Genomic DNA, 15313 nt, shown 5'->3' with positions numbered 1-15313 from the left:
AAAGTATAAAATAACGATGATAAACTAAAATTGACAAGCGAGGAGCTTGTAAACTGCAAGCACAACTTTCCTCTTTCTCTTTCTCTTTCTCTTTAAATACTTGCTCCATGCAATCTTGTTGTATTCCCCTGTGTACGATCGGACACGTTGATTCGATTATTTTTATATCCGGATACACGTTCCGGTCTTTCACATCCCACGAGAAATTATCGGACACGTCACGAATGTTTTTCGGACATTGGCGTAATAGAGTTCGATGCCCGTAGGAGAGGACAGGGACATAATTCTGGACATATCTCCCTCGTCGCCATCTATCATACGCGAAATTTACCAAAGGCTATTCGCCTTTTTATTTTTATTTTTTACCACCATGCCTCGTGAACTATTTGCTTTTAGGGCCTCATATTTTGACAAAGGATATTTGCGTAAGGATATTTATTAATGATAAATCACAATTATCATTAATTACTTTTCATCAAAAAAAAAAAAAATTCTGTAAATAAATTTTTTTTGTAAGGAATAGGAGTAAGCCAATGTCCGAAAAAATACTCGGTATTAATTTATAAATAATCGATTTTTAAATTTTTAAATTATGCACTAGCTCATTAGTTACTTTGAAATTAGTGGTTTAAAATTTTAATGCTTTGTTTTGATTTATTTCGTGATTGCTAAGATGCTGCTTCGTAATTTAACAAGAAAATAAAATTTAAAAAAAATGAGCGAACCGTAAAAACTGAAGTTTCAAAGTAATTATCGTACTAGTTATGCGTCGATTAATTAAGAAATTTTAATTGATGGGCCATATATATATGTATGAATATATGTGTGGTGGAAAAAACCAACTTATTATTTTTTGACCATACCAGCACTGAAAGTTTAAATTCCTGCCTGTTTAGAGGAAAAAATTTCGGTCTTTTCTCTAATGACAAGACGATAAAAATTAGCGCACGCGCCATTTTTCTCATGACCGGTGGCAAAAATTTAAACTTTCAAGTGCAGAACTGGTGAAAAATTGTATATACACTACGGAGGAAGGTAGGACTCGCCTTTGGTTCGAGTAGGTAATTATACGTGGTCAGAATGTCCTACTTTCCTCCCTAGTTGTGCAATATACTTTTTTTCAAACATATGAAAAGTTATCAGTTTTATTTATTCTAAAAATTCGTTTGAAAAGTCAGAATTTTAAATTTCAATGAGATTGAGGAGAAAAAATTTTATAAAATGAAAAAAGTTATTTTTTTTTATTTTTAAAATTTTAAATTTTTACGCAACCTCTCAAGTGATTCAATCATGATATTTTTTGATGAAAATCTCAAAATATGTAATGCCAAAAAATTTTTATATGAAATTTGTATAAAAAAACAAAATTATTAGTTGGTTTTTTTTTCGCACGGAAAAGCGCAGAGTAAAAATTACAGTTATCAGTTCAAAAACAGCGCCCTCGTATAAAAAACTTCAGGTATTATAGTTTGCACTGTAATAACTGAGACTACTTTCTATAATAAAGTAATTGCAATTATAGACACCAAATTTAACAGTTTCTACACAGAGAGAAAAAAAAGTTCTGATTCCTATGCTAGAACGGTAACCATTACTATGTAACTTAGTAAAGAAGATTATTGTGAAGATCCTGAATGAATTTGCTGGTAAAAATCTTTAGAATTCTGGCAATAATATGAATGATAGCTCATTCGATGCAGAATCAAATTTTGAGCAAGATGTGTTTTTAATTTTTTTTTTTTATCTGCTGTCACATGGCGCGTCGAGGTTAGAGTAAGACAGAACCCCATTTTCAACATTAAATAAAAATTATTGTTTATGTAGTTTCTAGTCGAGACTTTTTTTCAGAAATTTCCTATTCTTTAGGGATTTTTTTTTTAAATTTTCAATATCGCTCAGTTATTGAGTTATTAACAAAACAACAAAGAATCTGTATTTTGTTCATGTTTTTTGTTAATAAAAAATTGAAATTTCGATAAATAAAAAACACATCTTACTCAAAATTTGATTCTGCATCGAATGATCTATCACTCATACTTTTGTCACAAGTCTGAAGATTTTTCCCAGCAAATTCATTCAAGATTTTTACAAAAATCTTCGTTACTATGTAACATAGTAATGATTACCATTCTTGCATAGGAATCAGAACTATTATTTTCTCTCCGTGTAATGTATTTTTAGTTTAACGAAATTTTGTTATTAATGAAACGCTTATAAGGACTAAAAAAGTCTTATTTGAAATTATAATAATTACTGTTCCGTAATTAATGTAATTTTTACAGTTCCGAAGTATAGGGGCTTTGCTGATATTTGAAACTGTAATTTTTCCACTACTTTTTTTCCGTGCGGGCCACAATAAATATTTTTTTTTTTAATTTTCGGATCAAACAGAACATTCTAATAAATATAAAGAAAATTTTCATGTCCATATTTTCAAAAAATTTTTTGAATAATTGATAAAAAAAAAAAAAAAATATTAAAAAATCACTAGTTTTTCAAATAATTTAAAAATAGTCATAAATGTATCAAATTACGATTCAAAGCCATTTTTATACTTTATTTCACCCGATCCTTCCCTAAATTTATCAATAAAAAAATGATTGAATTATTAAATATTTTAATTTTGAAACGCGAAAACAAAATAAATAACAACAATAATTTTATTACCCGCGAAAAACCGGATTTAACGAGAGAACAAGAAGAGAAAGAGGATTTTGTGTCGCAGTTTGTTAATTTCTCATATTACATAATATACATGCCGGAAATATTATAACTGTTAACTTAGTTAGTTTGCATTCCCATCTAAATATATATTTCACAATATTAAATTACAATTATTAAATTTTATCACTCTACCATAAATAAAAAAACGTAAGCAATTAAAAAAAAAATAAATAAAATAAAAATTTGAATGTCTAAAATAACGATAACCATAATGATGAAATCTATAAATTTATAATCTTGACATTTATTTAAATTCCGATCGATGCAATAAGGCGTCGGTACTTGACCCACAATCATTCACCGTAATTACTTTTTTCTAAAGCTCTCGATTTTTTTTATACCATACATACACCAATAATTCACCCCTGAAGCCGGAGATTCCTATCAATCTGATAAAAACTCATATCGTATAGATTCCGTACGCGGTTAATATCGAGCTTCTCGATAGACATTTATTATCAAACTGCATTAAAGCCAATTTTTAATTTATTTTCCCGTAAAATTTTTTTTTCACCGCCAAAATAAAAAATATTAATCATGGGTTTTATTTACAAGCTCGAAAAAAAGAGCGGGGGCTTAAAATATTTAAAAAAAAAAATTGATTATAATTATAATTAATAATAATTATTAATTATTTACACAATTGTTATATATTATAATTATATATATTTAAACACTCGTAGCATTGTCATAAAAATGTTGAGAGTGTCGGGGAAAAATTACCAGCAGCCAATAGCGCTCGGGTAATTATTATTAATTTATTATTATTATTATTATTATAATTAACAGTATTATTAATAATAATTATTGCTATTAATATATTGCTATCAGTATTTGTTGTTAATATTGTGGATGTAATAAGTAAAGTATAGGTAGCAGCAGAGCGAGAGAGAGTGCGCTTGGTTAAAAAATTAGTTCACAGAGGCATGGCGTTGTAGAGGTGGTCCAGATTGGGATGGTAAAAGAGTGTGGCGGTCGGGTTGGATTGAGGGTTGTGGGGTGCAGTTGCGGGGGCCGGCTGTATATGGTGGTGGTGGTGGTGGTGATTCAAGTTGAGGTGGTTCAAGGGGCCGATGTGGCCCGCTGTATTATGCTGATGGTTAAGGTGGTTAAAGCTAAGATGGTTACCTGCCGTCGCGTAGGGTAGTCCGAAACTAGGATACCCAGAGTAGGTACGGCCTGCTGCGTATGCTGCATATGCTGCTGGGAAACCTGGCAACAAAAAAACATTTTTTTATTATTTAGTATATTATATTTTTATTTACTGTAAAAAGAGCGGTGTTAAAAGTGGACTCAATTTAACACCATGGAGCGTTGAAATTAAATGATAATGGTGTAGGTGGTGTAATTTGGCGATGTTAAATCGGTGTAAAAATTCCGCGTATAGAAATTAGAACGAAAAATTTATTAGGGGAGGGTGGGGCGAAGTGGGCCCCTAGGGGCAGAGTGGGCCCCTCAAAATTTTCTGTACGTTGATAAATTCGGACGGATAATAAAGCTTATTGAAATTTCTTATATAATGAGTTTAATTTCTTAATAATTTATCAAAAAAGCTAAAGATAGGGGAGCCTGGGACACGACGGTCCCCTTAAGCCAGTTTGTTCTTTTAAAAATTGTTTTTTTATTTTCCGTCAAGTTATGACCTCTATAATATTTTTATCATCTTTAAGGCCAATATGTAATATGTGGGGTGAAACGGACCACTCGAAAAAAAATTGAAAACGGAAAATAAAAAAATATAAAATTTTTTCGTTCCAGTTTTTTTTTCAAGTGGTCCATTTTGCCCTACATATCACATGTTGACCTAAAATATAATAAAAACATCATAGAGGTCATATCTTGACAGAAAGTGGTGAAAAAAATAATTCTTTCGTTACAATTTTTTTTCCGAGTGGTTCATTTTGCCCCACATGTCACATATTTGCCTAGAATATGATAAAAACATTACAGAGGTCATATAACTTGACGGAAAATAAAAAAAAAATAAGTTTTTTACCTAATTTTTGAGGGGGACCCACTCTGCCCCTAATTTTCGATTTTTCAATTTTAATCGACGCAGCATAAAGAAGTGAAAATAAGTATCAAGAGTCTAAAAATAAGTAAACGCGATGAAAAAATTAACGATATTATAATTATGTTTCTTAAGGGGCCCACTCTGCCCCACCCTCCCCTACATGGAAAGAAAATTATAGGAACTTTTCCTAAAATTATGGGAATGGTTCCCATAATGGTATAAGAAAAATTCCGATACTATTACAGGGATGGTTGTCATAGTCGTCGAGAATAGTTTCTATAATATGTCGGAAATAATTTCCATATTCTGATGGGAATGGTTCCCATAATGGTATAGAAACTATTCCTATAAATTATGGGAAACGTTTCTATAAATTATTGGAACTAATCCTATAATGTTATGAGTACCATTCCCATAATTATAGGAACTGTTCATATAATTATGGGAAGCATTCCTACAGTTACTGGAACTGTTCCTACAATTATTGGAACTGTTCCTACAATTATGAGAACTGTTCCTACAATTATGGGTAGCATTTCTATAATTATGGGACGCATTAATAATTATTTGAACTGTTCCTATAATGATGGGAATAATTCCTATAATTATTTTTTTTAACTGTTCATATAATTATGGGATGCATTCCTATAATTATTGGAACTGTTCCTATAATTATGGAACTGTTCCTACAATTTTTGAAATTGTTCCTATAATTATTGGAACTGTTCCTACAATTATGGGAAGCATTTCTATAATTATGGGACGCATTAATAATTATTGGAACTGTTCCTATCATTATGAGAACAATTCCTATAATTATTGGAGCTGTTCTTCTAATTATGGGACGCATTCCTATAATTACTGGAACTGTTCCTATAATTATTAAAAATCTTTATATAATTATGGGAATAATTCCTATAGTTATTAGAACAGTTCTTATAATTATTGAAACTGTTCCTACAATATATGAACTGTTCTTACAATTATAGGAACCATTTCTATAAGTATGGGACGCATTCCTATAATTATTGGAACTGTTTCTACAATTATGGGAAGCATTATGGTTGTAGTTCCTATAACGTTTCAGGAACAAATTTCATAAAATTTTAGGAAATGTTCCCATAATTTTTTTTCTGTGGACTTATGAAAAAATGTAAATATTGAATGAATATTATCTGGAGAAAATTATACACATAATTTAATTGATAAATAAAAACACTCTTTAACTGTATTGTGATCGAGTAAGTAAAAATATTCACAAAGTAAAATATTTTCTACACTGAACAATATTCTAACACCGGGAAATTCTTTTAACACCAGCGGCGGTGTTATTTTAACACCGTTTTCAGTGTAAGAATTCAACACCGAAAATTTCAACACCTATACCACCCGGATTTACTTTAATTTTTTTTTACAGTGTATTTAATTATCAATTTATTATAATTAATTCATTTTTTTGGCTACGGTTTAATTGAAGAATTTAATTTTTATCAATAATTATTATTTTTCAAATTTTAATATCAATTAAATTTAATTTTATTATGCATATGTTGAAAATTTAATTTAATAAATTATGATATATATTTTTGATTATTTATTACGTTATAGATTTGGGTAAAATAAACTATTTATTAAAATTTCATTAATTAAAATAGAAAATAATTTAAAAAATTTTGAATCAATTTTTTTAATCAAATTAAAATAAATTTTTTATTTACTTTTTTTTTTTTAGCAAAATATAAATTGATTGTAAAAGTTTCGAAAATATTTATGTACTTTAGTTATTGTTTAAAAGTTATAAAACAGTGACGGAATATTAGCGGGATAAAATATTATTGTGTCGGTAAAAGTTTTAAAATAAAACGTCAATAGAATAATTGAGTATGACAAGTAAACAAATATATGAATTTATCTGACATCTTACCGGCAAAAAGTTGCCAAGCAAACTGCTCGTTAATATTTAACTTACCATCAGGTAGAGCTCCCAGGGACCACATAAAATCTACAAGGAAAAATAAAAATAATTAATAACACTCATGAAAATGTGATTGCATTTTAATTTCCGGAATTTGTGTTTTTATATTTAGTCTCTCTCTCTCTTTCTTTCTCTTTCTATGTTTTTTTTTGCTACTCGCTGTTTTCAATTATTAAAAACACATTTATCACTCTCAATTTAAACTTTTAGTTTTTTTTTTTTTTTCCAATCACTCCAAGTTTTAAAATTACAACATATGAATTTCTGCTATAAAAAAGTATTTTTTTAAAAAATATAGCCAGTGGATTTTTATTTACATGGAGTTATTAAAAAAGCTAAAGCTGGTTTTTTTTTTTTTTTTTTTTTTCACAGAAATTCATTTTGAGATGAGAGATAAAAATTTGTATTTGATTTTTTGGAAAAGTTTCATATCCATATAAATAAGAGTTCATGTAAATCAAAAATATTTTTGAGCTTTTTTTTTTTTTTAATTATTTTTTTTCTATAAATTAAAAAAAAAATGTCGCCATCCGCAATTAAGAAAAATAAATTTTTCAGTTATAGTGGGAAAGTGATAAAAAAAAAAATATCAAGGTCTAAAAATCACGAAATATTTTTTTAACTACAAGCTCTTCAAGTGGCAAGAAAAAAAAAACTTTATTAACATAAGCCCTTATTTTTAGTACTAAATATATAACTTTTCCAAATGTATGTAAAAATAAAAAAGTAAAAGGCAAATTGGAAGGACGAAAATGAATAAAAAAAAAAGGTTTCAAAAGCTCTCTAGGTTAAAAACAAAAATATAATAATAATAATAATAATAATAATAATGATAATAATAATGAATAAAAATTTGCATCCATGAAATTTCATAATTTGGATATACTAAAATTCAAATAAGACCACACAACTAAGACTCTCTGACTATCGTATTTAGACTAGGCTCTGACTAAATTGCTTTATAAATAGGTTACTAATATTAATAATAAATAATAATAATTCTACAACGCGTCCTTATAAGTCCAATGTCTACGACAAATAATTAATAAATTAACCCAAAAAAATAAAATAAAAAAAAAATATATATAAATATACATATTTATATATATATATAGTAACAATAAAACCTTTTCCTAAACTTCTATGGTTAATTTATATAGCGTTTACAGTATTTGGTTAATTGGACAAAATATTGTTAGTTCAATTGTAATAATTCTAGGCTTTTTCTAATACAGCTTATTTCAATATTGACTAATTATAAATAATTGCCAGATTTATATAAATTATTTCGTTGATTGCAAAATATTATGTTCTTTTTCTCAAATTTTTTTCTAACGACTGATAGCTTTGGAATTAATTTTTTTCATTAGAAATTTTACTATGAGTAAATATATAAATTTTATTTTTTAGTAAAAAATTAATTTTCTTATTTTATATATATGTAATATTTTTAAAAATCTATTTTTTTCTTTTTGTTTTTAGAATTAAAATTTTGGAAAAAAATATTTTATTTTTTTCTTGTAACCCATTTTATCCCCTTTTATAGAAATTTATGCTCTATTGATTTTTTTAGTTCCATCAAAAAATATTTAAAACGAAAAAATCAAATTTCAAAATTACTATTCATTAAAAAAAAAAAAATTAATTTTTTCCTTACGACCCATTTCACCTTTAGTTCTATAAATGTAGTCTACATGATTTTAATCCCATCAAAAAATATTGAAAATCAAAAAGCTAAATGTTATAATCAGTACTCAGTCAAAGAGAACAAAAATGATTTTTTTCTTTGCGACCCATTTTACCCCTTTGTCAATACGTCAAATTTATTAAACGTCAAAATTAGTACTTAGCAAAAAAAAAATTTGTTTTTCTTTACGACCCATTTTACCCCCTTTTATATAAATTTATAGTCCCTATATTTTTTTAATGCCGCCAACAAATATAAAAAACAAAAAAACCTAAAGTCAAAATTAGAACTTAGTAAAAAAACAAAATTTTCTTCCTTACGACCCATTTTACCCCATTTTCTATATATTTATGTCTTTCCAACCCCACTAAAAAATATTAAAAATTAAAAAATCAATCGTCAAAATTAGTACTCTGCAAAGAAAATTAATCCCTTATTTTACGAACCATCTTACCCCTTGTTCTATAAATTTATGAATTTTGAACCCCACCAAAATATATTTATAATCAAACGTCAAAATTAGTACTCAGCAAAAAAAATTAATCTCTTGTCTTACAACCCATCTTGCCCCTTGTTCTATAAATATAGTCAATACATTTTGAATCCCACCAAAAAATAATAAAAAAAAAAAAACCAAATATTCAAATTAGTACAACACAAAAATATCAACTCCAATAAATTTTTTGGCAAAAAAATGATTTTCAAAAATGCTTAGCATCCAATATTCTATAAAATAAATCTAAAATTGCCGGTATTTAAAATAATAAGCTACCAGTCTCAAAAACGAAAGCTATAATTTATACAAGTGGCAAATTATTTAATCACTACAGACACTTATAATATCGACGATATACAATAATATTAATCAATTAATCAAAGAAAACACTGATCACAATTACTACACTACTGACTCGCTAGTTTATCTAATAACTCTCCATTATTATTTATATAAATATATATAGATATTTGTTCTCACAATGTACGCAGATGACAATTAGCTCTGATATCTAACTATAGTTATTTAAAAATACACTCATTATAAGATATTAAGTATAGTATTTTATATTAATTAATAGTTTTAATTAAAGTCGTACCTAAATCACTACTGGGCTGGTATTGTGACGTCAAAACCGACGTGAAGCGTCAATTTGTTATTTTAAATATGTTTTATTTATTAGCACTTTATTAATTTATTAAATAAATTATTTCAAAAATAAATAATTTCAATATACTTTTAATATTTTATTTTTATTATTATTTAAGTAAAGATTTATATTTTTAATTTTAAACAACTGTTATAAAAAATGTCATAAGACAATTACATTTTAAATAAATAATTATTTATATTTTTTATTTTTAATTTAGAAATTAAATTTGACATTTTGTACCAAAACCCCAAGCAATAAAAAAAAATAATGAAAAAAAAAAAAAATTATCAGATTTATTTATGAACTAGACACCTAATAATTTTTTTTTTTTTTTTTTTTTTTTTTTTTTTTTCAAACAAAAACCTGATGAATTACTGGTTCTACTTACGAGACAGTGTTGCGCCATTGGGCAATACAATACTTTGTTTATATGTAAATTTGAAATAATATATCTAAAACACACGTGTCTCACGCAATTAATTAAGTATATAGAGGTTTAGCGATAGCTTAAATATGTGTACACGACAATAGATTATTTTTGATAAGTAGTAGTGGTAGTAGTAGTAGTAATAGTAGTAGTGGTGGTAGAAGTTGTGGTAGTAGAGAAAAAATACAGGTTTAAGTATAATTAGCGTATACCCACTACAAGGTATAATTAAATACGTTTATTTATAGTCAACTATTTTCGTCTTATTTTTAGTATATGATTTTTTTTTTTTTTTTTTTTTTTTTTTTTTTTTTATTATAATTGTTATTTTATTACAGCCTATGTTCATTCTCAGTGGAAGCTTTTTTTATTTCGTTGCATTTATTTTTGATTTTATTTTACACACCTCAAAATTTGGACTTTTTTGAACTTTCTGTTCGTTTTTTTGGTGAATTCAATCATAATAAGATGTACATTTGTTAATTACAAAAAAAAAAAAAAAAATAGTTTATTATGCACCGAGGGAGAAAAATAGAGCATTTCAGGCCTCGTGTGTAATTACCTACCCGAGGCTAAGGCGGGGATGACAAGCACGCAGATTTGGATGTCCTACATTTCTCCGAGGTGTGTATGCTATTTTTCACCGGATCTGTACCTGAAAATTTAAGTTCTTGTCTGTTTATACGAAGAATGGCGCAAGCGCAAATTTTTACTATTCGTTTCCTCATAAAATAAAAGAACAGCTTTCTTTCTTTTGAGCAGGGCAGAAATTTAAATTTTCGGTACAGGTATGGCAAAAATAGTATATACCATATCTAAAAAGAAAATAGAACGTCCTAACCCGCGTATTTGCCATTCTGACCTTCGGCTCGGATGACCAATTATACACGTGATTTGAGATGTCCTATTTTTCTCCCATGGTGCGTAATGTACTATTAAATGAAATCTTTGTTTTTGCATCGAAAGGATGTTAAATTGAAAATTTTCGATAGCATAGACTTTTTGTAGAACTAAAATACAATTACTTTTTTTTTTCAGTGTGATCATTCGATTTGACGTAAGATATCAAATACATTTTTAAAATCACGTTAAAAACGTAACTTTTGTAGAAAAAAAAAAATTTGAAAACTTGTAAATTATGACTAAGAATAAAAGTGACGTTTTGAATTTGAGGTGTGCATATTTTTGAGACAGATACAATTTATTGGCTAAAGTCTTCCACAAAGAACGACCTATGACAAATTAACTAATCTAACGGCATATTATAACGGCTTTTTTAAATTATTATTATTCAAATACTAAAACCGCTAATATAACAATATTAATAATAATAATAACAATAATAATAATAAAATACGTGAACATAATGTTCACTAAATAATTAATGTAATTAATCAATTTATAATCTAACTAGTTTAATTAATCAATTCCTATTAGGATAACCTAAAGTAATTTTTTATAATTAATTAATTAATTAATTAATCAATAAACAAAATAAAACAATAGTAATTATTATTTATTATCAATTAAAACTATGACATTTTTATGCCTAGATTATACTTGATATGTATATAAATCTATAGTTAACAAAAAAATAAATAAATAAATAATAATAATAATGAAATAAAATATTACAGTAAAAAAAGTCTAATTTGGTATGAGGTACTCATAAAATATATCCAATATCAATATAATTATATCAAATTCTATTGTAGGTAAAAAACAATATATCTTTTTTTTGTCATATAATATATATATTAATTTATATATGTGTGTATATATAGATTTTTTTAATAATTTTTTTCTGTAAATATTTAGCCGTCACTTGAAGAAAAAAAAATTATTTTCATTATTAGGTACGTATGGGTAAAAGCATATATATATATATATTTGAACACTTATATACACAAATATATATGATTTAAATGTATTTGTAATATATATTTAATGTATGTATATATAATATATATTTATTTATTTGAATACTTGAATTTTGTAAATTGTAAATTTATTATTTTTAATACGTTTTTTTATTAAATACTTTATTCTTAATTTATTTTAAATATTTTTGATTAATTACTTTTTGGTATATTATGAAATTTCATGAAGTTGCGTTAATTATCTGAAACGCAACATTTTAGTGTTATATATATTCAGCCACTCCGTTAACCAATCCGCTCGCGTTAATAAATTTTATATAATTTAGAAACTACTTGCAGCGCCACGTACTGGAATGCTACCAATACTGATTCGTTAAAAAAAAGTCTTACTCATTAATGCGATATAATATAAATTTATTTAATTTGAATAGATAAATTATGCGTAAAATTTAAAAAATTGACAATTTATCAGGTTGAAGTTTTATTTTTTTTTTTTTTTTTTTATCTATTTCTTCAAGGGTATCACTAACCGACAAATTGATTTGATAATAATGATATGGAGTTTGGAATGAAATTCCGAAATAGACAACTGCCTAATTTCAAAACACAGTAAAGGATAAATTTTTAAAAATCAATTTTTTAGGATTTTTAGTTCCATGATTGAATTCTCCGGTTGAAAAATTTGATATGATTTTAGGTTAACTAGATTTTACATAGACTAATTGGCCAGTTTTTTAATTTTTGTGGAAACTTTAAGCTATTTTTGATCTAGAAATGATTAAAAGCAGACTAATAAAAATCATAGATGGTAAAAGTCTGATTTTAGTTTAGATAAAAACAAAAAAAGGCAATAGATTATTAGAAAAAAAGACTGATTTTGATCTAGTTGCAACTAAAACCAGACTAAAAATTATTGAAAACAAGCCTAAAAATAGTCTAAATACTCTATAAATCTGAAACAGTGAAAACCACTGAAACATAGTGTTTACACTATTTTTCAGCTATAAGTATATCACTTGGTATACTTATATCAGTGAAACAGTGAATAGACACCGTACTTAAAACAAAATATTGCTGTATTAGCAATAATGTTAGGTTATAGTAACCATCTAAAGTTTGAAAAATCGTAGATTGTTAATGTAGCAACACTTTATTCGCATATAGGTTAGATTCCTATTTTTCCCATACAATGATCTGTTAATCAACTATCTATGTAGATGGTTGCTACGACAATACGTATTGCTGTATCAACAATACGTATTGATATATTTACAATCCAGATTGCTATATTAACAATTCGAATTGCTATAATAGGATCTCCAGGAATCGTTAAAACAGCTATACTAAGTATGGGGAATATAACCAAAGAATATGGTTAAATTGACAATACTTGCATTTAAAATTGAAGATAATGCAACATCTAATATTGCCAATTTAACAATACGATTCGTTATGACAGCTATCTGACATTAGCAATACTTTAGATGGTTACGATAACGACATATTTTTTTAGAGCTTCAGATTTAGAGAGTAAGGATTACTACACGGAGAGAAAATTATGGTAACTGTTTCTAGTACGTTTATGAAATATCATCCCATACCGTTATGGTAATGATTACTTGGGATTATGGGATGTAGACCAATACTTTCTGGGAAAAGTTCCCATAAGTATAGGAACAATTCCTATCATTAAGGTAACAGTTCCCATATCGCATGTGAAAGAATCATGGTAATGATTACCATGCACATAGGAATAGTTCCCATAAGCAAATAGTAACCGATCCTATAACCACATTGTAATGGTTCCTAAGTGTATATGGGAATAAGCCCTATATACTATGGTAACCATTATCATAGTTACATGGTAACGATTACCATGATTCCATAGGAACTATTCCATATGGGAATTGTACCCATAATTATAGGAATGATTACCATGGGTGCTGTTCCTATCATCAACATTTGAAAAAAACCGGTTACCATGCAGTATGGGAACCATTCCCATAATATATTGTAACTGTTACCATAATTTCCTCTCCGTGCACGGGGAAAACTCGATTAAATTTCACATGTTAATTGAATACAAATAAAAAGTAAAATTTAATAGAAAAAACTTAAAATTTCTATCCCTTATTGAAAGAAACGATTAGAAAAAAAAAAAAATTGAATACTTTTTAATACTTTTCAATCACTCTTCTTATGGGCTTTTAAAATTGCAAATCGTTTTGAATCGTTTCTTTTAGTCAGGGATTTGATTTAAACCAGATGAAATTTTCCGACCCAGGTTCAAATTTAAAAAAAATTAATTTTTGTCAGTTACTGTGTTTTGAAATTGGGCAGCCGTAGAGGTTAGCGTCCCTTAAAGAATACCGAGGAATGTTTTGATCGCCTTGTCATCGACATTATTAATAATTACCGTCACATTTGTTGGCACGAGAGTTATTAGTGGTCGCGGGTTTAGGGTGGGGGTAGGGTGCAAGCTACAGGGCAGGGGGTTAGTTATAAATTGGGGAGGAGAGAAATAGAGCGAGAGAAGCAGTTGGTGCAATACCCGGACATGCTTCGGCAGCTGAAGGCATTAAGTTCCATAGGATTTTAATTGAAGTGCTTTTAGCGGTAATTGTGATAGACGCCGAAACTTAATTATTCGATATAGCCGGTGGGCTTACGGCGAAACTGAATTAGGTACTTCGCAGCTGGCATAGTTATTATCCTTCTTTCCTTCGAGTACACACTCACATACAGAACCTGTACCGAGTAGCAAGTAACTGAATCTACAGAGTGTACTGTCTATGTTGAGTGTTATAGGTGATGGGGTGGAAGAGGAGGTGTACTGATGCTCGGGTGTATCTCGTCGTTACCGATTCACATCGCGGTTCTATAATAAATCGCCAGGTGTCTCTCCTCGCTCTTACACATTGTCCTACCGTTTAAATTTATATCCATTGGAATTGGATCGCAATGTTCGAGCGAGTCCTCGATCGTAAGGCATTCAACAACTTCCAAATCTAATTCTCCTTTTCTACTTACTATTTTTTAAAGATCTACAGTCATTTTTATCTTTTTAACTCCATTTGTTTTCTGAACACTTTGTTTATTGTCTAATCTGTCTAAACCTACTAAATTTACTACCAGTCTTTTTGTTACTGATTTATAGTCGTCATAATCTAATATCTAATTGACGAAAATCCGAGGCCGCGGTCGGTTATCTACAAACTATTTCTTCATTTAAAACTGCCCCTACTGATTTAATTACTGATTATTAATCAACTACGATCACAGTGTTTTCTTGAACATTGCGTTAAATCCGTACTTTTTTCTCGAATTTGTCAATTCAATGTGGAATGCTTGCTTACGTTTTGTCATCATACATAAAGTAATAGTCAGTCATCATAAGCTAGTCTAAATTAGCGAACAACCGAAAGTAAAATAATTAAAAACAATGTCTTTATTGCGGT

General features: G+C 27.7%; 1 protein-coding gene across 5 annotated transcripts in view; it reads right to left on the bottom strand.

Annotated features, from left to right (window-relative positions):
* Positions 1–15313, bottom strand: part of LOC103568456 (RNA-binding protein Musashi homolog Rbp6) — a 518165-nt gene that overhangs the window by 30535 nt on the left and 472317 nt on the right. For all 5 annotated transcript variants that reach the window (XM_053743035.1, XM_053743032.1, XM_053743034.1 and 2 more), the window contains 2 exons: positions 6708–6740; positions 3853–3936 (listed from right to left, as the gene is read on the bottom strand). In XM_053743035.1, the coding sequence (XP_053599010.1) occupies positions 3853–3936; positions 6708–6740 (117 nt within the window). The remainder of the gene's footprint in view (positions 1–3852; positions 3937–6707; positions 6741–15313) is intronic.

The sequence above is a fragment of the Microplitis demolitor genome, chromosome 2 (assembly GCF_026212275.2).
Source record: "Microplitis demolitor isolate Queensland-Clemson2020A chromosome 2, iyMicDemo2.1a, whole genome shotgun sequence".
Lineage (NCBI taxonomy): Eukaryota > Metazoa > Arthropoda > Insecta > Hymenoptera > Braconidae > Microplitis > Microplitis demolitor.
The sequence above is the reverse complement of the archived record's forward strand: the minus strand, read 5'-3'. Positions and strand labels throughout refer to the sequence as shown.